Source organism: Lepidochelys olivacea (genome assembly GCF_965140295.1).
Source record: "Lepidochelys olivacea isolate rLepOli2 genome assembly, chromosome: 6".
In the NCBI taxonomy this organism is placed as follows: Eukaryota; Metazoa; Chordata; order Testudines; family Cheloniidae; genus Lepidochelys; species Lepidochelys olivacea.
In genome coordinates this window covers 2,653,118-2,678,115 of record NC_140416.1, presented here as the reverse complement: position 1 = coordinate 2,678,115, position 24,998 = coordinate 2,653,118, and the positions used below count along the sequence as shown (strand labels likewise).

Sequence of the window (24,998 nt, the reverse complement as noted above, 5' to 3'; positions counted from 1 at the left end):
ACACTAAGGAAGGAAACTGGAATCATGCTTGCTGGAAGTTCACCCCAATAAACATTGAATTGTTTGCACCTTTGGACTTCGGGTATTGTTGCTCTCTGTTCATGCGAGAAGGACCAGGGAAGTAAGTGGGTGAAGGAATAAGCCCCCTAACAGTGGGTGCTATCCAAATGTGGCCTGGCCCAAAGTCAAAGAAACATGTCCAATCATTCTTAGGCTTGCCTGGATATTACAGGCGATTTGTACCACAATATAGCCAAATCACCGCCCCACTGACAGACCTAAACAAAAAGAAATAGCAAAATGCAGTTCAGTGGACTGAAGTGTGTCAGAAGGCCTTTAAATAGCTTAAAGCGACACTCATGTCTGACCCTGTGCTAAGGGCCCCAGACTTTGACCAACAGTTCCTAGTAACCACTGATGCATCCGAGCGTGCTGTGGGAGCAGTTTTAATGCAGGAAGGACCGGATCAGGAGTTCCATCCTGTCATGTTTCTCAGCAAGAAGCTGTCTAAGAGGGAAAACCACTGGTCAATCAGTGTAAAGGAATGTTACACCATTGTCTACACTCTGGAAAAGCTACACCCATATATCTGGGGATGGCGTTTCCACCTGCAAACCCGACCATGCTGTGCTACAGTGGCTTCATAACACCATGGGAAATAACAAAAACTTCTTTGGTGGAGTTTAGCTCTCCAAGATTTTGATTTCAACATACAACACATTTCAGGAGCTTCTAACAAAGTGGCTGATGCACTCTCCCGTGAAAGTTTCCCAGAATCAACTGGTTAAAATCATCCTTGAGATGTGGAAAATATTGTTAGTCTTTATACGGTTAGTAGTATATTTAGAGGTGCATGTGTCCTATTAACTCTGTTTTCTCCTAGAGCTCCAGGAAGAAATCACAGCCAGTGTTTCTGTGATTTGGGGGCATGTCATAAATATAAAGGGAAGGGTAACCACCTTTCTGTATACAGCGCTATAAATTCCTCCTGGCCAGAGGCAAAACCCTTTCACCTGTAAAAGGTTAAGAAGCTAAAGTAACCTCGCTGGCACCTGACCCAAAATGACCAATGTATGGACAAGATACTTTCAAATCTGGAGGGGGTGGGAACAAAGGGTCTGGCTGGCTGTGTGTTGCTTTTGCTGGGAACCAATCAGGAATGCAGCCTTCCAACTCCTGTTAAGTTAGAAAGTAATCTAGCTAGAAAATGCTTTAGATTTCCTTTTATGTAATGGCTGGTAAAATAAACTGTGCTGGAGGGAATGTATATTCCTGTTTTTGTCTCTTTTGGTAACTTAAGGTTTTGCCTAGAAGGATTCTCTTTGTTTTGAATATGATTACTCTGTAAGGTGTTTACCATCCTGATTTTACAGAGGTGATTCTTTTACCTTTTCTTTAATTAAAATTCTTCTTTAAAGAACCTGATTCATTTTTCATTCTTCTTAAAATCCAAGGGTTTGGGTCTGTGTTCACCTGTACAAATTGGTGAGGATTTTTAACAAGCCTTCCAAGGAAAAGGGGTGTAGGGGGAATTTTGGGGGAAGACAGCTCCAAGAGGTCTCTTTCCCTGTTCTTTATTTAAAATGCTTGCTGGTGGCAACATACTGTTCAAGGACAATGCAAAGCTTGTACCTTGGGGAAGCTTTTAACCTAAGCTGGTAAGAATAAGCTTAGGGGGTCTTTCATGCAGGTTCCCACATCTGTATCCTAAAGTTTAGAGTGGGGAAGGAACCTTAACAGGAGCTCTTATAAGAAACAGACCCAAAAATCAGGACTGTCCCTATAAAATCTGGACATCTGGTCACCCTACTTCGAAAATAAATAAAACCCAGCTGGAAGGGCCGGCGAGACTGATCTGTTGTGAGTGCAGCTGGGGAGCCTGGAGGAGGGAGAGATGGATGGCAAGGTGCTGCAGAACCACTCAGGCCACCATGGGGTGCTTGGGAGGAGGTCATGAGCAGGGGAGGAGTTGGGTTTGGGAGGAGACTGGTCTACAACAGTGCTAAACGGGTACCCTGAATTAGTGCACCCACCAGCTTTCCTGGTATTTCAAGTTCTAGACTCCAGCTGGTTGGAAGGTGACTGCTCAGAACCATCCATAAGTCACATTTAATTGGGCTGCGAAGTTTCACAGACACAAGGTCATGTTCTCAGAGTTCAAATAAATTGGAAAACCAGCATCGTACATTGCAAATGGCACCCTGGGTCGGCAAACAGCTTGGCTTAACAGTGAAATCCTTGCTGATCTTAAACACAAAAAAGAAGCTTACAAGAAGTGGAAGATTGGACAAATGACCAGGGATGAGTATAAAAATATTGCTCAGGCATGCAGGAGTGAAATCAGGAAGGCCAAATCACACCTGGAGTTGCAGCTAGCAAGAGATATTAAGAGTAACAAGAAGGGTTTCTTCAGGTATGTTGGCAACAAGAAGAAAGTCAAGGAAAGTGTGGGCCCCTTACTGAATGAGGGAGGCAACCTAGTGACAGAGGATGTGGAAAAAACCAATGTACTCAATGCTTTTTTTGCCTCTGTCTTCACGAACAAGGACAGCTCCCAGACTACTGGGGAGGAGGTGACCAGCCCTCTGTGGAGAAAGAAGTGGTTCGGGACTATTAAGAAAAGCTGGACACGCACAAGTCCATGGGGCTGGATACGTTGCATCCAAGAGTGCTAAAGGAGTTGGCGGATGTGATTGCAGAGCCATTGTCCATTATCTTTGAAAACTCATGGCAATCCGGGGAAGTCCTGGACAACTGGAAAAAGGCTAATGTAGTGCCAATCTTTAAAAAAGGGAAGAACGAGGATCCTGGGAACTACAGGCCAGTCAGGCTCACCTCAGTCTCCAGAAAAATCATGGAGCAGGTCCTCAGGGAATCAATTCTGAAGCACTTAGATGAGAGGAATGTGATCAGGAACAGTCAGCATGGATTCACCAAGGGCAAGTCATGCCTGAATAATCTAATTGCCTTCTATGATGAGATAACTGGTTCTGTGGATGAAGGGAAAGCAGTGGACATGTTATTCCTTGACTTTAGCAAAGCTTTTGACACTGTCTCCCACAGTATTCTTGTCAGCAAGTTAAAGAAGTATGGGTTGGATGAATGCACTATAAGGTGGGTAGAAAATTGGCTAGATTGTCAGGCTCAACGGGTAGTGATCAATGGCTCCATGTCTAGTTGGCAGCCAGTATCAAGCGGAGTGCCCCAAGGATCGGTCCTGGGGCCAATTTTGTTCAATATCTTCAGTAATGATCTGGAGGATGGTATAGATTGCACCCTCAGCAAGTTTGCAGGCGACACTAAACTGGGAGGAGTGGTAGATATGCTGGAGGGTAGGGATAGGATACAGAGGGACCTAGACAAATTGGAGGATTGGGCCAAAAGAAATCCGATGAGGTTCAACAAGGACAAGTGCAGAGTCCTGCACTTAGGATGGAAGAATCCAATGTACCACTACAGTCTAGGGACCGAATGGCTAGGCAGCAGTTCTGCAGAAAAGGACCAAGGGGTTACAGTGGATGAAAAGCTGGATATGAGTCAACAGTGTGCCCTTGTAGCCAAGAAGGCCAATGGCATTTTGGGATGTATAAGTTGGGGCATTGCAGCAGATCGAGGGACATGATTGTTCCCCTCTATTCGACATTGGTGAGGCCTCATCTGGAGTACTGTGTCCAATTTTGGGCCCCAAACTACAAGAAGGATGTGGAAAAATTGGAGAGAGTCCAGCGGAGGGCAACAAAAATGATTAGGGGACTGGAACACATGACTTACGAGGAGAGGCTGAGGGAACTGGGATCATTTAGTCTACAGAAGAGAAGAATGAGGGGAGATTTGATAGCTGCTTTCATCTAACGGGAAAGGTGGTTCCAGAGAGGATGGATCTAGGCTATTCTCAGTGGTAGCGGATGACAGGACAGGGAGTAATAGTCTCAAGTTGCAGTGGGGGAGATTTAGGTTGGATAGTAGGAAAAACTTTTTAACTCGGAGGGTGGTGAAACATTGGAATGCATTACCTAGGGAGGTGGTGGAATCTCCTTCCTTAGAAGTTTTTAAGGTCAGGCTTGAGAAAGCCCTGGCTGGGATGATTTAATTGGGGATCAGTCCTGCTTTGAGCAGGGGGTTGGACTAGATGACCTCCTGAGGTCCCTTCCAATTCTGATATTCTATGATTGTATGAACATGGCAGGTACCATTGTGGGAGCAGGGATGCTGCATGCCGGGGACCAATTCATGCTCTCCGCCACACTCTTACAGCCCCATGGGAATCAGTGATGAGAATGATGGAGGTCTAAATTAGCTGTTACCACTTAAGGAAGTGATCTCAGAGGCATTGTGGACAGTTCTCTGAAAACATGCACTCAATGTGCAGGGGCAGTCAAAGAAGTGAACAGACTGCTGGGAATAATTAAGAAAGGGATAGATAATAGGACAGAAAATATCATCTTGCCTCTATAGTAATCCATGCTACACCCACATCTTGAATACGGTGTGCAGATGTGGTCGTCCCGTCTCAAAAAAGATATATGGGATTTGGAAAAGATTCAGAAAAGGGCAACAAAAATGATTAGGGTTGTGGAATGGCTTCCATATAAGGAGAGATTAATAAGACTGGGGCTTTTCAGCTTGAAAAAGAGATAGCTAAGGGGAGAAATGATTGAGGTCTATAAAATCATGACTGGTATAGAGAAAGTAGATAAAGAAGTGTTTTTTACTACTTCTCATAACACAAGAACTAGGGGTCACCAAATGAAAAGTATAGCCAGCAGGTTTAACACAAATAAAAGGAAGTATTTCTTCACATAATGCACAGTCAACCTGTGGAACTCCTTGCCAGAAGATGGTGTGAAAGGCAAGGCTATTACAGGGTTCAAAAAAGAACTAGATACATTCATGGAGAATTGGTCCATCAATGGCTATTAGCCAGGCTGGGCAGGGATGGTGTCCCTAGCCTCTGTTTGCCAGCAGCTCGGAATGGGTGACAGGGGGTGGATCACTTGATAATTACCTCTTCTGTTCATTCCCTCTGGGCACCTGGCACTGGCTACTGTTGGAAGACAGGACACTGGGCTAGATGGACTTTTGGTCTGACCCACTATGTCCATTCCTACGTTCTTATGTAATGATGTTAAACCTACTCAGGGCCTATTCAGCACAATATAGCCACAAAATGGTGCAGTCTGTCACAGGTGGTCCCTGATTTTCTTCAAATGCTTTCACGTCTATCCACAGCTCTATTCCATAGCTTGTCTCTCCTCCTTTTAATGGTCATTTCTGAATCAGACAGTGGATTGTTTTCAAAGAAGCTGGCCTATGGAATCCTTCATGTCTCAGTCCAGAGTTTAGGATATTTACCACAGAGGAGGAAAGGAAGGGGCAGGTCTTTGGGAATTCATATGAAACAAATTTCTTATTAATTCAACTCCCCTCCCTTCTATCTCCTTTTCATGCAAAAATGCCCTGCGCTATGAATGTCAGATGTAGTATCTACTAGAAAGGACAGAGACACACCACACAAAAGGTGTCCTGATGGCTCAGTTATAGGAATGTTCTTATTGAAAATGGTAACCATTTTCTACATCTGTTTGAGCCACATCACTGGACTCTTCCTGATGGGTGACATCTTATTCCTGCAGTAGTGAATGGGACAGCTCATGTGAATCAGCATTCACCAACATAAATAAGGTATTTGCAATGTATCTAAAGCACATATATGGCTCCAGCTACTGCAACAATTGAGTATCTCACAACCTTTTAACGTATGTGTTCTCAGAATACCTCTGTGAAATAAGGAAGTGCTATTAACCCCATTTTACAGAATTTTAAATGAGGGGCTAAGTGACTTGTCCAAGGTCACACAGCAAATCTGTGGCAGAGATAGGAATTTAACTCGACTTCTAAATTCCAGGCTAGCACCCAGACTGCCGGCCCTTCCTTCCTGTTTGGCCTTTTGTTCTCAGTATTGATCAAAGTATTTGTTCACCTGCTGCAACACTAGATATGCTCTTGGGTATAAACATAATGACGATAATCAAATATATTGGGAATATGTAAATACCAGCATCTGAAGACATACCTTGAACATCAGTTGCAATGGGCATTGTTAGCAGAGAAGTATAGTTTTGTGTCTGTAGAATTAAACTTTATGCTCCTTAACCCTTTTGCTGCTGTTCTTTGGGAACTCTCTTTTCTTGCAGCTAGTGAGACTGAGAGAGCCTTGCATTGTATCGGTGCATCTTGGCAAGACCCCCAGTTCCTGGCTCAGGATGGGAGGAGATATAGGCAGAGATGACTCTTCCCAACAAGGAAGAGTTAAGTAGTGCATCAAATTCTATGCCTTGATCTGAAGTCAATGGAAAGCTGTCATTGAGTTCAGCACCTTTGGCTCAGGCTCTTATGCCATCGTTAAGCCAGTGAAGTCTATGGAGTTATTTGAGATTTATACATGTCTTGTTAAGACCAGGCTTTCGCTCAGTGTTTCCACTTCCACACTGCTATGGGATGTGCGAATAGCTGCTGCAAGAAATGTCATATTCTGAACAGAGATAACAGGGTTATTGTTCTGTATCATTATAGGTCAGAGATCAAGATGTGTTGGGAAGACATAAAGAGACTCAGATTCCTGGATTTTTTTAAAGTGGCTTAAACATGCTGAAAGGAACAATACCTTCATCTACTTGAACTTCCTTTATAAGACAGGCACAAGTCCCTCATCCCTTAAGTTATCCATTGAGCCCATGAATTCTCTTCGAGCTATAGTATATGATTTAGAAAGATATATCGCCTTGATTTTAAGACATTACGTGATGGAACATCCGCCACAGTAATAAGTAATTTCTTCCAATAATTAATTACCCTGAGGAAGAAAAGGTGCACCTCATATCTTCACTGAGTTTATTTAGCTTCCAGCCACTGAATCTTATGCCTCTGTCTGCAGAATTGAAGATCCTTACCTATTGGAAATCTTTGTCCCACACAGGCACATATATTGCATGCTTAAGGCACTTCTTGACCTTCCCTTGGATAAACTAAGTAATAAAAATAAGATATATCAGTAGAACTCCTTATTTTCAGGGCCAGATCCTCATTTGCTGTCATTTGTGCAGCTCCTTTGACTTCAAGTGACTTCAATGAAAGTATACAACAACCTAGGGTCTGGAACTCAGTTCCTAAAACACAAGCCAATATTTGAGGTGTATAAGAAGAATTTTAACTGTCAGCAGTAGAGCTGTGCAGAGGACAGTCATTGCCAGGGGATGTTGTGAAGGCCAAAAGTATAACTGGGTTTTTAAAAGAATTAGATAAGTTCTTGGAAGATCGGTCCATCAATTGCTATTAGCCAGGATTGTCAGGGACGCAATCCCATGCTATAGATGTCCCTAAACTTCTGACTGACAGAAGCTGGGAGTGGATGACAGGGGATGGATCACTGGATAATTGCCCTGTTCTGTTCATTCTCGCTGAAACATCTGGCATTGGCCATTGTGGAAGACAGGTCACTTGGCTAGATGGACCATTGGTCTGACGCCGTATGACTAGTCTTATGGTTCTATGTGATGGGCTGGGTGATGCTTTCTGTTAAGATGGCTGGTGCTGGTAGCTGGGTGTGGCTCTGTTCTTTGCCCCCTTCCTCTGCCTGCACAGCTCTAGGATTCCGCTGCTTCTGTAGGCCATGCAGGAGGCTACTCAGCCTTTAAAATTGCTCTGTCCCCTGCCCTGGGTCTGAGCTGTGTTTTGGGCTCAGATAAAACCAAACGGTGTATGGGTGAGGGCAGAAAGGGGGTGGCAGCAGCCAGAGGCAGAAGAGAGCAAATTACAGGAAAAAGTGGGGAAATGTTTGACTGGGTCTGAAAGGCAGCAGGCCTAGGGGTTAGGCTGGGATTCCACAGATTAGTTCAATCTCTCCATTTCCTGAGGGGAGCTCTGCTGCGTCATACGTATGAAATCAAAGAATCTTAGCAGGAGCCTGGCAGGTGGTTGAAACTTGCCCGTAGTTCAATGTTCTCACTTTTACAGTCGTGACTGGAGGTGCAAACCGAGACCAGAGCCCCATTGTGCTGAACACACACCCACACCACAGTGACTCACTAACTCTCTGAGGACATGTCTACACTGCAGTGTAAGCCCTGGGCCAGTAGAACTCACATTTGCAGAGCCTGAGTTTGTTAACGTCGGGTTTGAGAATCTACACTCATTTGTAACCCCAAGTTAGGGATTGTTGTATCCTGGGTCCCAAACTGGGGCTCCAGCATCCACACGGCATTATGTGATCCCCATTTCAACCACCCAGATCCCAGAGTTCCCAGCACGCTTCCAAAATGTGACCACTCTAGCACTTTGTTCGTGGTGCAGTGTGGGAACACTTTACTGTCCAGAGGACAAAGAAACCCAGCCTTTGGGATACTTTTGGCTGACTCCCAGAGCAGGAGTCCAGAGGGGCTGCATCTACACTGCTCACCACTAAAAAACATAAACCCTGGGTCTTAGCTTGACTCAGGCTCAGACCTTCTATCACTGTGGGTCCTCAGACCCGGTCTTTGAGCCCTTGGTTAGTGCAATTTATGTGGAGATGGAAGGGGGCTTGAGTTGACTTGAGCATGAGTTCAAACCCTGGGCTTACGTTGCAGTGTGGACTTACCCTGAGGTGACTGGTGCTTCAGGTTTTCACTGTTGTAATTCGCCGTGCTGAAAAGTTTCAGAAATGGCCATTGATTTTGGTGCCCAACTTCAGTCCCCTCGATCCCTCATTTCCAGAAATAAAAGATCCATCACTCCAGCTGAAGTAAAGGGGAGCTGCAAGTATTCAGCGCTTAGGAAAATAGGGCGCAAGGTCTTTTACATTGAGATCCCAATAACGGTGGCATTCACCAACAATGACTATCCTTGAAAATGTGCCTGTAAAATGTGACTGTAAAAATGTGTCTCTAAAAATGAGTTTAGGAGTCACATTTAAAGATCAGGTAGTTTAGGTGACCAAAGAGTTGTGTGCGTGTGTGGGGGGTGGGGGTGGTGTGAGTACTGACAAAATATTATATCTGAGTGAGCATTCATGACATTCTCCCTTTCAACAGACACAGTTTTCAATATAATTACACGCACACAAGTGTCTCCAGGAAAACAGATGAATTGGGCTGTGGATCTGATTGAAGCAAAATCACAAAATTTATTTGAACAAATATCTGTTAATGTTTTTGGAGTATCAAACCAGCCCTGGTTATTGCTCATGAATCCATTGTTGCAGTGTGAACTTTCCCTTTTATTCAGTAATTCTAAACAGTATTCGAATCACACTATTACATTTTACACTGAAAAATCAATTTCAAAGTATTTTACTATAGGTACAGGGGAGCCAAACCATCATTTAATAACCGACATGGCCTTTTTATGCACATAAGGTGTCTACTCACAAAAAGCATCTCTGTCTGAGGCAGCACTTAAATACGTTTAACTTTACACATATGGTTAGGTCCCATTGAAGTCAAAGGGAGACATACTTAAACATGTGCTTATGGACTTTCTGAATCAGAGCACATGGCCTAGTTTACACTAAGGGAACAGGTCAATCTAAACTATATAATTTAAGTTTTGTTAGTAGTATCACTCAAATAGGCGTAGCCTAGATCTACTTATTGCTAGGTCCACACTTCGCTGAGGCTACAGAAGAAACTCTCCTGTTGACTCCCCTTACTCATCTCATTCTGGTGGAGTACCAGAGTCAATGGGAGAGCAATGGGGGTCGATCCAATGAGTCTTCACTAGAGCTGCTAAATTGTCCCCCAGTGCATAGATCGCTGCAGCTTTGATCCACCCCATAGTGGAGAAAAGCCCTATGTGTGCAGAGCAGCCGTTAAAGAATTTGGTTTTCCTATTAAGACACCCTTTGGGGGAAAATGGGCCCTCAATTTTGTCTCTATTGCTCTCCTCAGGGCATCCATCACATCCTTGTTCCTCAAGCTGTAGACGAGGGGGTTCAGCATGGGGATCACCACTGCGTAGAACACGGAGGCCATTTTGTCTGTGTCCAGCACGTAGCTGGTGCTGGGTCGGAAGTACATGAAGAGAATTGTCCCGTGGAACATGGAGACGGCCGTCAGGTGGGAGGTGCAGGTGGAGAAGGCTTTGCACCTGCCGTCGGTTGAGTGGATCTGCAGCACAGTTGCAATAATTAAGATGTATGAGATGAGGATGGTCCCAATGCTGATCACCTCTATCAGACTGCCAAAGAGGAAAACAAGTAGCTCGTTGACAAAGGTGCCAGAAGTGGAGAGCTTTAGAAGTGGGTTGATATCACAGAAAAAATGATTCAGGATATTGGAGTGGCAGTAGGACAATCTTAGCAAACCGCTCGCGTGTATCACAGAGGTCAGGAAGGCCCATAGATATGAACCAGCTGCCAGCCATAGGCAGTGCTTTGGTGACATGATGACTGTGTACAGCAGCGGGTTACAGATGGCTACACAACGGTCGTACGCCATTACTGCCAGCAGAAGGCACTCAGAGATGACAAACAATATGAAGCTAAAACATTGGATGATGCAAGCTGTGTAGGAAATAGCTTTCCTCTCTGCTAAGAAGCTCATCAGCATCTTGGGAGCGATGACTGTGGAGTAACAGGCATCCATGAGGGACAAATTCTTGAGGAAGAAGTACATGGGGGTGTGAAGTCGGGGGTTGATCCTGATTAAAACCATCATCCCCAGATTCCACACCAGGGTGATACAATAGATCACTAGGAACACTGCGAAGAGGGGGACCTGCAGCTCCGGACGGTCTGTCAGTCCTGTGAGAATGAACTCGGTCACTGCCGAACAATTTCCTCCAGCCATCCATTCAGCCTTGGGTGCTCGCTGCGGGATCAACCATAAAGGAAGGCATTAGTTCTTATGCGAATGGTGTATGCTAATATAAAGAACTGTGGTCATATGCACAGAGACCCTTTGAGTCGTGGAATGGAACCTGTAACAACTGATGGGAAAACCCAGAACTCCTTCACTTCTTCTGAGGGAAAAAAAAAATCCTTTATCTCTAGGAAAGTGCATAACCCTGCAATTTAGTCTGATTTACACATTTTGACCCTGATTCGGCTGATATTTTAATTTCACTGATCAGTGTAGACTTAGGATCCGTGGATCTCCAGTATACCTGGGAACAATAACATGGGTAGGAGGAAGACACAGTTTGCATCACACTGTCTGGTTATTGGGTGACAGTTTTCAGCACCGAAATTTGCCTTCATATTTTTAAATCATTGGCGTCCAGGCAGTACAACAGGATACACATGCATTCATTGAGGAAATAGTTCAAAAATGGAACTTCCAAATGTAACCCTTCTGGACACTGCAGCCATGCTGACTAAGTCCTGCAGCTTCTTGTTCTTTGGCTGCTGAAAAATTACCACACATACACTTCTAATGATCAGACTAAAAGTGTGTAGCCAGGCGTGAATATTTGTGAGAAAATTAACCACACTGAACATATTTTCAGAAACATATATTTATAATGATAAGAAAAAAATATTGTCGGAATAGATTTACCTTTTAACCTGTCTTTATAGAGATAAGAATAATAATATTCTATTATGATTAGTGAGTTGGGATCAAACTGCCTGTAAACCTGTTTCATCCTATGTCAATATCCTCAATGCATCTCTTTCCTCAGCCCATGTCACAATAGTGATTGCCAAATCATATAATCGTTAATTGTATTTAGCTCATGTCACACATTCCAGTTTGTGAAATTATGAGATTGTTGTGGGTCTCATTAATAACACCCCTGGCAAGGTAAAAGGTAGAGAACATCGAGTGATCAGCAGGTATGTATGTGTGGTATGTTTATTGTGGCCAAAGATGAAGAAAAAGTGCGTGCATGTGTGTGTGTGTGTGTGTGTGTGTGTGTGTGTACATATTTACACACATGCCGTACATAGACACACGTGTCATTTATTTCTTTACCCACTCTTTGGCTTTGGCCAAATAGCATGCCAGTCAGTCGGCATTCAGACAAATATTACAAAGAAAATGATTATTCAACTTCAAAGGCAGCTTGGTTAATGTGCAGTTCTACAGAAGGTACCAAGGAAGAAGGACTTGACTTCTTTCATCAAATGTGTCCAAGCAAAGAACCATAGGTCATTTAGGGCTTCATCCTGCATGGATCTTGCCTCAGTCCAGCAGAACATTTAGGCAGCTGCATTATCTTTTCATACAATCATAGAAACGTAGGGCCTGAAGAGGTCATCTAGCCCATCCCCTACCGCTTCTAAACCTTTCATCATTTTTGTTGCTGTCCTCTGGGCTGTCTCCAATCTATCTCCATCTTTCCTGTAGTGGAGCACCCAGAATTTTAAACATATTGATTTCAATGGGGCTTCTTACAGTCTTAAAGTTGCTTCAAGTTAAGCATGTTCTTACGTTTCTTTGGATTGGGGGCAGCGTGCTCAGTACCTTGCTGGTTTGAGCTTGTATTATGGGTGAGCTGAGAAGTTGGGAAATGTCTGTAGATCCTAGGAGTGCTGTTAAGCAGAATTACAAAGAAACTGGAGGGATCTGACAGCTTTATATAGCATAGTATATGGATCTGGATGCTTAAGGGATACTAACATCATGCTTCAGGGCTTAAATGAATCTCTAACTATTAGAGTTCAGGGCGAGATGCGGGGAAGGGCTGATTATGCCACGTCTCACTACTGAAGGTCATTAAACCTTCTTTTGAAACATCTGGTACTACCCACTATCAGAGACAAGACACCAGATGGAGCTCAGCTCTGTTCCAATCTGGCAATTACTGTGTGTTTATTCAGTGTTTCATAAAAAGACCGGTGAAGCCAAATGCCCCTGCAGACCAAATTCCTTCTCAAGAGAGACTCTGAACCAGAGATCAGATAGCTTAATAGAAATTTGCTATAATGTAACTATTTCCTACCCCCACTTTTAAAGGAAGAGCAGGATTGATGCTAAAAGAGCTCTCCTGCCTGTTCATACAGCTCAGATCTATCTATCTGCAAGCAAAAAGTTCTCTCAAAAGAGGCTGTCGAATTCCCCTTTATATACTTCAAGGAAAGATGGAGTTAAAAACATCAGAGAAAAGAGGAATGTAAACACATTCTACATAATGCTCAGCAGAGCAACTGAGCTGGCCATATCACTGAAAGCCCATTCAATTCACGGAAATGATTTCTTTTCATTGGACTCAGCTCACCACAACCAAACCTCCACACAGCAGTCAGAGAAAAAGCTGAGCCTTACACTGTGCCTTGAAAACGCAGAGTTTTGACCTGTGTACCCAGGGAAATGACCTCCAGGTTTAGAAGAGCCCCCAGTGAGAATGCTCGACCATCACTCCCCACATATTTAATCTTGGCCACACTGAAGTCTGTGGCAAAATTCCCATTAGTTTCAATGACCCAGGATTTCTTCTTAGGTGTAATATCCCCTGCAATTTAGTGGACAGCTGTATTGGGAAACATCTGTGCTTGGGCTGAGTTTCTCATGACAGAGAACATGTCAATAATCCACTCAGAAAGTCACCCAAGGTACGGATTATGAGAGAAAAGTCGTGTGAAAGACTCAGAACAATCTCCTTTCTGTTCCCACATCTTCTGATGTCCTCACCAGAGAGCAGTACCCCTTCAAGACTATAATTTTATCCTGAAAGAAAAATATGTCTGCATTTCAGATTCAAATAATCAACAAGTTGACTTCTGGACATTTCTGTCTTGGGCAAGGTGACCTGAAAAGAGTTATTTCCTGATTTAAAAACAAAAGGAGATTTCAGTTCTATTGTAATGGTAATAATGTTCACTCCTACCTTCTGAGAGATGTTGTCTTTCTTGATTTCAAAGTATAGGATGGAAGTGTGTTTATATTTGGCATAGTATTGTTTTGGGAGAGAATCCCTCTAGCACTTTTTAGCTCTGATCATCAAGACAAGCATGGGCAGACTCATTAAAATATACCATATTTCTCTTGGGGACAGGGGATAATCACATGTAGATGCATTATCTTTAAAAGTTTTGCAAAGGTTTTTGCCACTGAGGAGATATGGGCTCTGTGGCTTATGTAGAACCCATCCCCTTGCTCCCTGATCCAGCGCCTGTCATACGAGGCAGGTTGGAGCAATCCAGGAGAAGGTCAAGGTATGGCCAGCCTGTACTATTATGTGGTTACACTGTGCTGGTGTAATGGTCCTGAGTAGGTTTAACATCATTCTCATCATTGATTGCCAAGGGGCTGTAACAGTGTGGCAGAGAGCATGACTTGTTCCCTAGTATGCAGCAAGCCTGGTCCAGCAATGGTACCTGCCATGTTCCATTCTTTTTGCCAGCCCAGGGTGCTACATGCAATGCATGATGCTGGTTTTCCAATTTATTTGAACTCTGGGAGCATGACCTTGTGCCTGTGTAACTTTGCAGCCCAATTAAATGTGACTTATGGATGGTTCTGAGCAGCCGCCTTCCGACCAGGTTGGAGTTTAGAACTTGAAACATCAGGAACGCTGTTGGGTGCACAAATTCAGGGTTCCCATTTGGCCCTGTTGTAGACCAGTCACCTCCCCCCAAACCCCACTCCTCCCCTGCTCATGACCTTCTCCCAAGCATCCCCTAGTGGCCTGAGTCTATCTATACCACCCTACCATCCATCTCTCCCTCCTCCAGTCTCCACAGTTGCACTCACAACAGATCAGTCTCACTGGCCCTTCCAGCCAGGTTTTATTTATTTTCCAAGAGACAACGAACCAAAAGGAGAATAACAACATATGGCAATTTTGCTGCTGGCCTTAACCTTGAAGGAAAGACCCCGAGAGCAGAGACTATTGCCAGACTCTGTCTCTAGCCTTCCTTGCTGCTCCTTCCTTTCTCTGCAGCTCCTGCAATTCTCTCAGCCACTTCCTCCTCTGCTGCCAGATGATCAGTTAGAGAATCAGCTGATCCGTGTTCAGGTGGGCCTTCTTAGCAGCTAGGGTTGGCTGAGCTAAGGCCTCCAGTCCTTAAAATGCCAAGCCACCTCATTACAGGGCTATTTACGGGGACAGGCCATAATCAACAGTCTAGTCCTTTTCTACATCACCACCCTCCCTTTCTGCTTTACCAGTACAGATAGCAGCAATACCATGGGTGTTTCTTTCTCTCATTCCCATTCTTCGTGTGTTTCCATATGGTTCCCTCTGCATGGAACATCCTCACCACACAAGTTCCCCAATGCACCACCCTTTCTTTAATAATAAATAATAATAATTAATAATAAATGACTTCAAATGAAAGAGAGAAAAAGATATTCCCAGTCCTTACACATCCTGGTTTCTTTGTATGTGTCCGTCTTCCTTAGATCATAAGGTCTTTGTATTAGGGAGTATCTTTAGTTTTTCTGTCTTGTAAAGTACACACTATTGACAATGAAGGGACAAATAACAGATATGACACAAACAAAAAATACCCTTTGTCATAAAAGGTTGGTCTCATCAGTGTTGTAAGCCATAAAAAATAGAAAATACACAAAGGATTAAAAGGTTTCAAAGTCAAGCACTTTCAAGTTAGGAAATACCAGAATGAGCGTTGCCCACACAACATTAACTCTGCAATAAATGAGGCAGAGATCCTACAGACAACAGACTCCTTCAATACACAGCCCCAGAGCAGAAAATCTTGTGGACTGAATAAGGCGGGGGTCCTGACGGGAAAAAAATAACATGGGATCATGTAATTAAAATCTGCATCATCACGCAAATGCATAAGACGACTGAATTAAGGGTGCCAGCACAACACTTATTGCACATTTGCTAACCTGAGAATGCTAAAAGTTGTAATTTTTTAATCCTTTTTAAAACCTTGACTTTGTATATCCAAATTATTTAATGGCTTAATTTATTGATGAAAGCTAAACTAAGAAACATTAAATGAAGAGTTTTTGGTTTGTTAATTTCCTTAGTTTTTTTTTTTATAGAAAGAAAAAACTATTATATAAGTGCTGTTTAAACAATGAACCTCTTATTCATCTGTTGTTTTCAGTATATATTTTATTGCCATTCTTATCTTTGTGAAGCTCCCTTTTCACCACTTAGTGCTGTGCTGAAAACAGTATTGAAAGTAAATAAATTAAACTATATTAAAACAAAACTCATTTTATGCAACTTGAGTTTCAGTGAAAGTTCTAAGCTTTAACCCTGAATGTGTAAGAAGCAGATAAACAATATCCAAGTAAAAGAGCAGGAATTTTGCATCTTATTTTCACCTATCCCTTACTAAGGAAAGTAATACACACTGGCCCTTTGAGAAGAAACACTGTACAGTACCACAGGACAAACCCAAATGAGCCCAGCAGGTGGCTGTCCTGCTTATCCAAATCTGGTCCTGTTTCATTACAAACTTCCTTTCTGTGATGATGTTCTGGTAAGAAGGGGGCAATCAGTTGTCAAAGGTAGCTGTTGCCATGGCAGCCAGGGGCTAGTCATTCTCCCCAGGTGTGACAAGGAGCTGGAGGCAGGGAGTGCTGAGTGGTGGATTATCTCTGATGTCACATTGCTACTGCTCAGGCAGCACCAGTGGGCAGCAAATGTGCAGTGTGTGTATGGGGTGTGTGTGTGTGTGGAAATAGGCTTTCCCAGTGCTCCTGATTCCCCAAATTTCCTAAAGAAACCAACAACATAACACCTAATGCACAGTAGTGATTGTTCCAAACACATACTAATTAGTAGCTGAAATTTGATTGAAATTCCCCATGGCATATTTAGAACTCAGTGTTCCAAAACAAGGAGAGACCTTGTAAAACAGAAAATTTGGATGCTCTGGTGTATTTGTGGTTGTGCTAAAATTGAATACTGCGACTTTAAATTTTGGGTACGGTTCCTGGACGTACTTGCATGCTAGACAGCTCAGTGGAGGCTTAGCAGCAGTCAGTCAGCAGGTACCCAGTGAATTGTGCCTCTCTGTCATAAGCAGTAGCTTACATTCTCTCCCTCTGATTTTGGGGTTCTTATGTGTTATTTTTCTTGCTGGAAGTTTGCAATGTCTTGCAAACTTCTCTGCTTGTGTGCCACAAAACCTAAAAGACACAATCTCATTAAAAAATGAAATAAAATTCTGCAGCCAAAAGTCCTAACTTCTCCCAGACTAATTTCCCCCTACTCTTACTCACACCTTCTTATCAACTGTTTGAAATGGGCCACCCTCATTACCACAACAAAAGTGATTTTCCCTTCCTTGGTATCCTACTCTTAATTCAATTGTCTCATTAGACTGACCTCCCACTTGGTAAGGCAACACCCATCATTTCATGTGCTGTGTATTTATACCTGCTACTATATTTTCCACTCCATGCATGTGATGAAGTGGGTTCTAGTCCACGAAAGCTTATGCCCAAATAAACTTGTTAGTCTCTAAGGTGCCCCAAGGACTCCTCATTGTTTTTGCTGATACAGACTAACATGGCCACCGCTCTGAAAAAAATTTTCCAGGAGAACATTTGTTTTCAGCTGGGAAATGTTGATTCCTTGAAATTGACACATTCCTTGGGAACACGTGCATCTCAATGACATTTCGTTTGGTGGGGGTCCCGACCAAAATGGGATCGTGGGGGAGTTCAGAGGTTGTTGTAGGGTGGTCACAGCATTGCCACGCTCACTTCCGTGCTGCCTTCAGACCTGGGCTCTGAGGGCAGCAGCCAAGAATCTTTCTGAAGTTAGAGGAGGTTCTAAGATGTGTGAGTGGGTCCCTGCTTCTGAGAGCACCTCAGCTGGGGGCTCCAACTTACTAGTCCCCTGGCAAATTAAGACAAGGCCCAATTTGGTGGCATCCTTAAAAATGGAGCCCTGAGCCCCAGAAGGAAGTGCAAGGGAAGCCCTGAGCCCCAGCTGCAGATGCCGGGCAGAAGCCCCGAGCCCAGGCACCTAGAGTGCCGGCAGGAGTGGGTAGGGGCATGAAAGTCCTGAGTTCAGCATCCCAGCCCTAGCTGCAAGCACAGGGGTCAGAAGCCCTGAGACCAGGCACCCAGAGATGTGGCTGGAGCAGAAGTTGCCAAGGCCAAACCCCTGAGCCCAACGCAGGGCTGATGCAGGACACTCTCTTCTGCATGCCTCTGGTGTGTCTGATATCCCCAGCCCAGCAGACAAACAGCTAGGAGGACCCTACTGGGTTCTCCTGGCTTGGGGGATACCAGCAGGACGGGAAGATCGGATTTCACGGGGCAGGGCTACTTGGATCTAGCCAAGAAATGCACAACGGGAACCAACGTCTGTCAGTTGAAGCCAGAGAAATTCAAATGAGACGTAAGGCACACAGTTTTGACAGTGAGGGAGACTAAACCCTGGAACAAATTACCCAGGGAAGAGGTGGATTCTCTGTTTCCTGGTATCCTCACATCACAACTGGCTATCATTCTGGAAGGTGCCATGGCTCCTTTTCGTGAATTACAAGCAATTGGGCTTAATATGGTGGCAAGCGTGTGAAATTTCATCGCCAGTGAAATAGAGGCCGGATTAGGAGATCAAATAGTTTCACAATCTATGTCTGTGTGGAAAACTCAGTGTGGGGTGAGGAATAGACTCTGCTGTTTTACTGGGTGGCCTGCTTGCTCCCCAGAATCAATAATGAGCAAGGGGGGTGATCCAGGGTACAACTCAAACATCCAACCGGGCTGGCCAGGGGCAGACATCAGGCCTGCAAGGGAAAGGTGAGTGTGGCAGTGACTTCACAAAGGCCTTTGGCAGGAACTCAGCCTATTGGGCAAAGATGATGAGGCGGGTGTGACCCCACAGAGCTCCCTTGACAACAGCCCGGCAGGACAGGGGTGCGGGGCAGGGTGAACCTTGGAGACCCCTGTAGCCTTGCTGCAGCAAGCCTCCATCTCGCGGTCTGTCGGTGAGGACCAAGAGACGGCTGGTGTGGAGGAGATTCTCTGGGATTGTTTTCATTACTGTATTGATTGTGTGGAAAGAAATCATCATCTGTGTAGAAGGTAAGAAAAAATATAGGCTCTAAGTAAAAGATGGGGGAGTCTATCCTAGCAGATTCAAAGGCATCCCCATCCTCCCAGGGAAAAAGGTTTTCCTAATATCCAAGCCTTCCACACTGCAACTTGAGATGATTCTTGTTCTGTTGTCTGCCAGCTCTACGAATTTCATGAGAATCAATCTTTCATTAGGAAAATAATTCAAAAATACAAATACAAAAGGCTTGGAGTGAAATCAGTCCATCCTGATCTTTAGTATCTCGGGGTGTGGGCCTCGGAGGCCAGACTGAGACCCTCATTGGCTCAGGACATGCAAGAAGCCAGTAAAAAAATTCAAGTCCTCTTAGCAATCAAGCCTCCATAATCCAAGGAACACCTGAGGGCTGCGGGAGACAGAGGGGTGCTGAGAATGTCTAACTCATGATTGCAGATGCAGAGATGTGTTATTGGCTTTGGATGGGGGACAAGTATCAAATCCATCGGGATTCTTGCCCCAAACAACCGTCACTCATTGTCCTTTCGAGAACAAGGGCTCTAACACGTCTGACATGCTCAAATCTCTTGCTTGCTAGGACTTAGAGAATTTTCTCCATCCCCATGATACAGAGGGAGAGTGAAAAGAAGTGACCTCTCTTTGGTCACGCACCAAGGTCATGCTGGAGCTAAAAAAGGAAGCATAAGAAAAAAAGTTGAATCAAAATGTTTTGAATTTAAAACGGATTTTTTAAAGAAAGGAAATTTGAAGTGTGGTTAGTGAACTGAAATGATACGTTCTGGTCTCCACATGTTTCTAGATTTATGAACCAGTAGATCCATCCCCTCACACGTACTTTTTATCCATAGATTGATGGAGGAAAACAATTTTGCCTGTATTGTGTACTCCCATTCCTGAATTTCAACGAACTAGTCATTCAACTGAACTCTTTGAATAAACTGAAATAAACTGCACCTTCCAAGGAAGCTACTGCTGTCCAAAGCTGGGTTAGCGTTTCAGCTAACTTTGCTTCCAAGACCTCAGCTATCACGTCAGTGGTGTGACTTTCTCAAAAACTTGGCAGTGAACGTGTTCCAATTAAATAATTTAAAAAGAAGAGGAAAAAATAACATTAAGAGATTGTCATAAATTTCTCCCTTAATTTAAAAGCGATGATTTTTTTTTGTCAAGCTGGGCCTTACATCTCTCTAAGGATGAAGATTCCACCACCTCCATAGGTCACACTCAGAGCCAGGGAGACTGGGAATCGAGTCCCGCTGGCATGTCCCAGCACTGGAAGGGAGTGTTCCTCTTGTGGTTAGTGCGGGAGCCTGGACAAAGGACTCCTGGGCTCCATCCCTGGCTCTATCCCTGACTCCCAGTGTGACCCTGAGGCAGTGGCTTCTCCTGACAAGGCCTCTGTTTCCATCAGTGGGGCTGGGGACACTCCGCAACAGCCCATGGGTCATCACGCTTCAGGAATGTGTGTGAGGTATGACAGGTTTCAGAGTAACAGCCGTGTTAGTCTGTATCCGCAAAAAGAAAAGGAGTACTTGTGGCACCTTAGAGACTAACCAATTTATTTGAGCATGAGCTTTCGTGAGCTACAGCTCACTTCCACGGTATGCATCCGATGAAGTGAGCTGTAGCTCACGAAAGCTCATGCTCAAATAAATTAGTTAGTCTCTAAGGTGCCACAAGTACTATCTTCTTTTTGTGAGGTACGAGGAGACCTGGAGATGGGAGGTGTGCGGCTGGTTGTAGGTCAGTGTTGTGAACTTCCGCTTGCTAGCCTGGGTGTATCCATCCCCTGGCAATAAAACGTCATCTTGTTTTCACAGCCACTTTTGATCTCCAGTCTTCTACCCCCTGCTCTGCTGGCAGGGCATTGGGCAGCACCCTTTCCAGCCCACCTGGGTGCCAGAGATCGAGGAGGAGGGCAAGAGACTAAGCATCGGTGAGTATCTGCTACCCAGAGCTTTTCCATCTAGAGCAAGGGAGTGGAGTTCTCCAGAGCCATCCCCAGTATGGTGGGAATGGCCCAGCAAGAGGGCTCCCAGCCCTTCCCTTGAAGGAGATTGTTCCCCACGTCGAGAGTCTTTGGGGAGAGCAGAACCTGCCGGGTGCTGAACACCCACAACTTCAATCAGTGAAATCAGTGGGAACTGAGGGCGACTCCTGCCTCATAGGATGGGCATCTTGAGAACTTTCACTGGAGACTATCTGGGTGATGCTCTTTCTCTGGCCTGGGAGGGAGCGGGGACTGCTGGGGTGGAGGGAGCTACTTCTCCAAACTAACGGAGAGCTCCACTGCTCTGAAAGAACGAGACTCTCCCGATGTCACAGGGCCCCAGTGGTGAGGGGGGACATCGGGAGCAGCCTGTGCTGTGAGCTGCTGCCAGTGGGTGTGGACGGCAGCCCCCATGCCCTGGGGTGGGATGTGTGGTGAGGAGAAATTGCCTCAGCAATCAGAGGTTGGCAGGGTGCAGGCAGGCACGTTAAAGAGCAGCTGCCTTGAGTCCAGACTCATGGCTGCTCCTCACTCATTCCAAGGATGCAGCGGCTGAAGGGGATGCTGAGGAGAAAGGCCGGGCTGGTGGCTCCGAAGCCGGTAGGGAGCAGCCGCCGGCTTGCCCAGGAGGAGAGTGGCCCGTCTGTCCCCACAGGCGGGGAAGAGGCCAGTGGCCAGGCGAGGAGGAGGAGCTCCCTGGCTTTCTGGAGGAGGAGGAAGACACCAGCTCCCTTACCATACACTGAGGCACCTTCTGGTCCCAATTGGAGGTGGCCCAGGGTGATGCTCTGCGGGAAGGACACAGGAGCGGGTGGGATCTGGGCAAGGCGGCTCTGCGGCTTCCTTCAAAGGAAGCAGAGGAGCCAGGAGCTGCACCCCAGTGCCCAGCCAGAACCATCCACCAGCCTGGCCACTGAGGAGCCCGCAGCTAGCCCAGAGCAGGAGCTGGGCGACTCTGGCATGGGGACAGCAGCTCTACCTACTCCCAAGGGGCCAGCAGCCCCTCCGTGGGGTCTGACAGCCCTGAGGCTCAAGGCTCCCTCTTTGCAGGTGAGGGGAGACCCAGGGGAGAAGGGGGAGGACAGTGGTGGTGGGGGACTAGTAACACCCTGCGCCCATTGGCTCCCCAAGGTGCCAGGACTGAGCCACAGGAGCCCCACTGACACCACTGGGAGTGGCCCAGCCACATCCGGTGGCAGGGGATGCTGGGCAGTGTCAGGGGAGCTCCAGCCTCCCCTGATGATGTTGGGATGGGGGCTGATGGCCACGGGGCCCTGAGGCTGATGGGGCTGAGGGCATCTCTGGGAGGGACAGGGTGGGGCCCTCGATGCCGTGGGGTTCCTTGAAGAGGAGGGGGGACACTGAGCCATTTCTCTACCCTGCATTCCCACAGCATCAGCACAAATGTCCCTTTCTCCTTCTCTCCCTGGTGCAGAGACCCTCAGTGCCCAGCTGGAGGAGGTGGAGATGAGGCGGAGGAGGATGTGTCCCCTGAACAAGATACCATCAGGGTCATCCAGCAGCACCTCCAGGACAGAGCTGAGGTAGAAAAATCTTCAAGCTGCGCTGCCCCCAAGTCTGTCTTTCCCCTTGTTCCATCCCCACCCACACTGGGGGGTCTTGTCCCAGAGAATCCGTGACCCTCAATGGGGGGAACTTCTCTCCTGTTATCTGGTACCCCAAAGTGGGGGTGTTTGTCTCTCGCAGGCCAAGGTGTCCGCTCCCCGCAGACACTGTCCCAGTTACAACCCCGTCTGTGCAGGGCAACACTGGTTTGGGGAAGCAGGGCGGCTTTCCCTGTCCAACTCCATGGGGTTCCTGAGCCCGGGAGCTGGTGTAGGTGGGGTGGGGAGGTCCCTACCTAACCGTCTCTCTCTCTGTCTCTACCAATCCCACTCTTAGTGGGTGGAGGACAGGGAGAAAAAGCTCCACTTCCTCCAGGCTGTCCCACGTCTGTGCTTCTCGGCACAGCAGCAGGGGCGGGACACTCTGGAGCCACAGTTCTCCAAAGCTGCCCTCGTGGAGAGCATTGCGGTGAGTGGGATCCTGTGCCTGGCCCCTGGGGTGAGGAAGCCAGACATGGGAGGAAGAGTTCGTGGGGCTGGAGTGGGGAGCAGAGCACAGGGGTTCCTGGGACTGAGGGCTGGGGAGCAGGGAAGGGGGAAATTCTGACTCTGACGCTGATGGGGAGGTGGCACTAGGGGAACTGTAAGGCCGGAGGGGCAGCTGAGACTGAGGGGAGGGAGGAATTGGGTGGGAGAGGGGGAAGGAAGGGGTAAGTTTGATGGATGGGAGGAAGGAGGGGCCCAGCTGGTTGCGGGTGGGGGTGACACTCACTGTTTCTGCAGCGCACTGTGGCCTCCTCCCGGGGAAGCACCTGAGGGTCTGCGCTGAGTCTCACATGGGGTTTTATCTTCTTGGGGTCTGTCAGGAGCTGATTGAAAATCTGCTCATGGTGTCTGAGCTGAGCTCCATCGTCTCCAGCTCCGTGGCCGCGGTTTGCAGCCTCAGGTACCAGGACCCTCCCATCCAGCTTCCCTAACCCTGGTGCTGATCAGGTCCAGAGCCGGTAGCCCCAGATCCTCTCCAGCCTAGATTACCCCCAGCCGTGGCTGTTTGCATCCTCCAGCAGAGGAGGTGGGAACATCCCCTCTTTCCTGGCTGGGGGGTGATTTCACTCCCGTAACGTTACAATGGCCATAGGGAGGGATCGTTGCAGGGGAGGAGGGTCATGTGCATGTCCTCTCTCCTGCCAGCAAACTGAAGCCGCCACTTGCCCTGGAGCTGGAGTCACGCCTCCTGCGGGCTCTACTCTACACCATCTTCACCATGGGCACTGGGCAGGACACCACCCACTTCCGGGTAGGTCATGATCCTTCTTCTCTGTCCCAGGAGTAGGAGTGGCCTCTGGTCCCTGCTCCCTAGTTTTGATGGAGCTGCGGAGAATAGGGGAGGGGTGAGCAGAGCTGGGAACAGGCTCGGGCAGGGAGGGGTTGGGGGGAACAACACAAACTGTCAGGGAGGACCCCTTCCCTCCAGAGGGGATTGCGTTACCCCTCTGTGGCTGATCTCAGCCTTCCCTCTTCTCCTCACTCTCTGCTCTGCTGCCTGGACTCTCCCGGGGATCCTACCTCCCACCCATTGCAGTTTGGCTGTCCCAAACTCTGCTGGGTACCAGGCCCTGCGCAGAGAACTGCTAAGGGCAAGGATTGAAGAGCCAGCAGATTGCTAAGTGACCCTGCAGTGATGTGAATGGCAGAGGCCAGGATGTGCCTTTTGGGTCTGGCCAGGGCTCCCCAGAGAATCCTCCAGATCCCCTGACTGGGGTAGCCCCATGTCCCATGACTGATGGGTGCTCCCTCTTCTTGCAGGCTCTGCACAACACCTATTCAGAGAGCCTTGGACACCATGCTTGGGGGCCTGCTCACCGAGACCCCCACCACAGACAAGCTGCAGCACCTCTTTAAGGTGAGCAGAATGGGAGGGTCTGGGGGGGTGGAATTTCCCATGAACCCCGTGGGAGGGCTGCAAAGGAGAGACTGGAAGAACCATGTTTCCATTGTGTCCTCCCCCCTTGTTCCCAGGTGGCCACAGTTTCCCAGAGCCGTCAGTGCAGTGCAATGTTGGGACCCTTCCGCCATCCGGGGTAGCGGTGGCGGGGAAGGGGCGGGGGCAGAGGGAAGGAGCTGGGACTGTCAGCCAGAGCTCTGCACGGTTCCATTGAGCACTAACAGTGAGCACCAGACCTGGCTGGGGACTGAGAGGCTGAAATCCCTGAGTGATCTGGGACACAGGCCTCTGAGAAACGTTACTGGCTCCTTTCTAGGGAGACCCTGAGATACAGGAGGAGCCTTAGGAAATCAGCTCTTCTCTCCTAGAGACACAGCAGTTCCTGGAGGGATTGACCTCATGGTCCATCCATCCATCCATCCTACCAAGGCCTCTGGATCTGGGGGCCCAGGGCATGTTCCTTGATCCTGATGGGCTGGTCATGGATCAGGGGTACAGAGCAAATAGAGCAGCCCCAAGGCCGAGCTTTGTCCCAGGCTGGAGGGACACTGACAGCTTGTGCCCA

At 46.9% G+C, this 24,998-nt stretch overlaps 1 protein-coding gene across 1 annotated transcript; it reads right to left on the bottom strand.

Moving 5' to 3' along the window:
- Positions 1-9,824: 9,824 nt before the first annotated feature.
- On the bottom strand, positions 9,825-10,823 carry LOC311522621 (olfactory receptor-like protein COR4; the record flags this gene model as incomplete). Its single annotated transcript, XM_084632085.1, has 1 exon — positions 9,825-10,823. One exon carries the CDS (start codon positions 10,821-10,823, stop codon positions 9,825-9,827), a length of 999 nt encoding a protein of 332 aa, XP_084488211.1.
- Between the last annotated feature and the right edge of the window lie 14,175 nt (positions 10,824-24,998).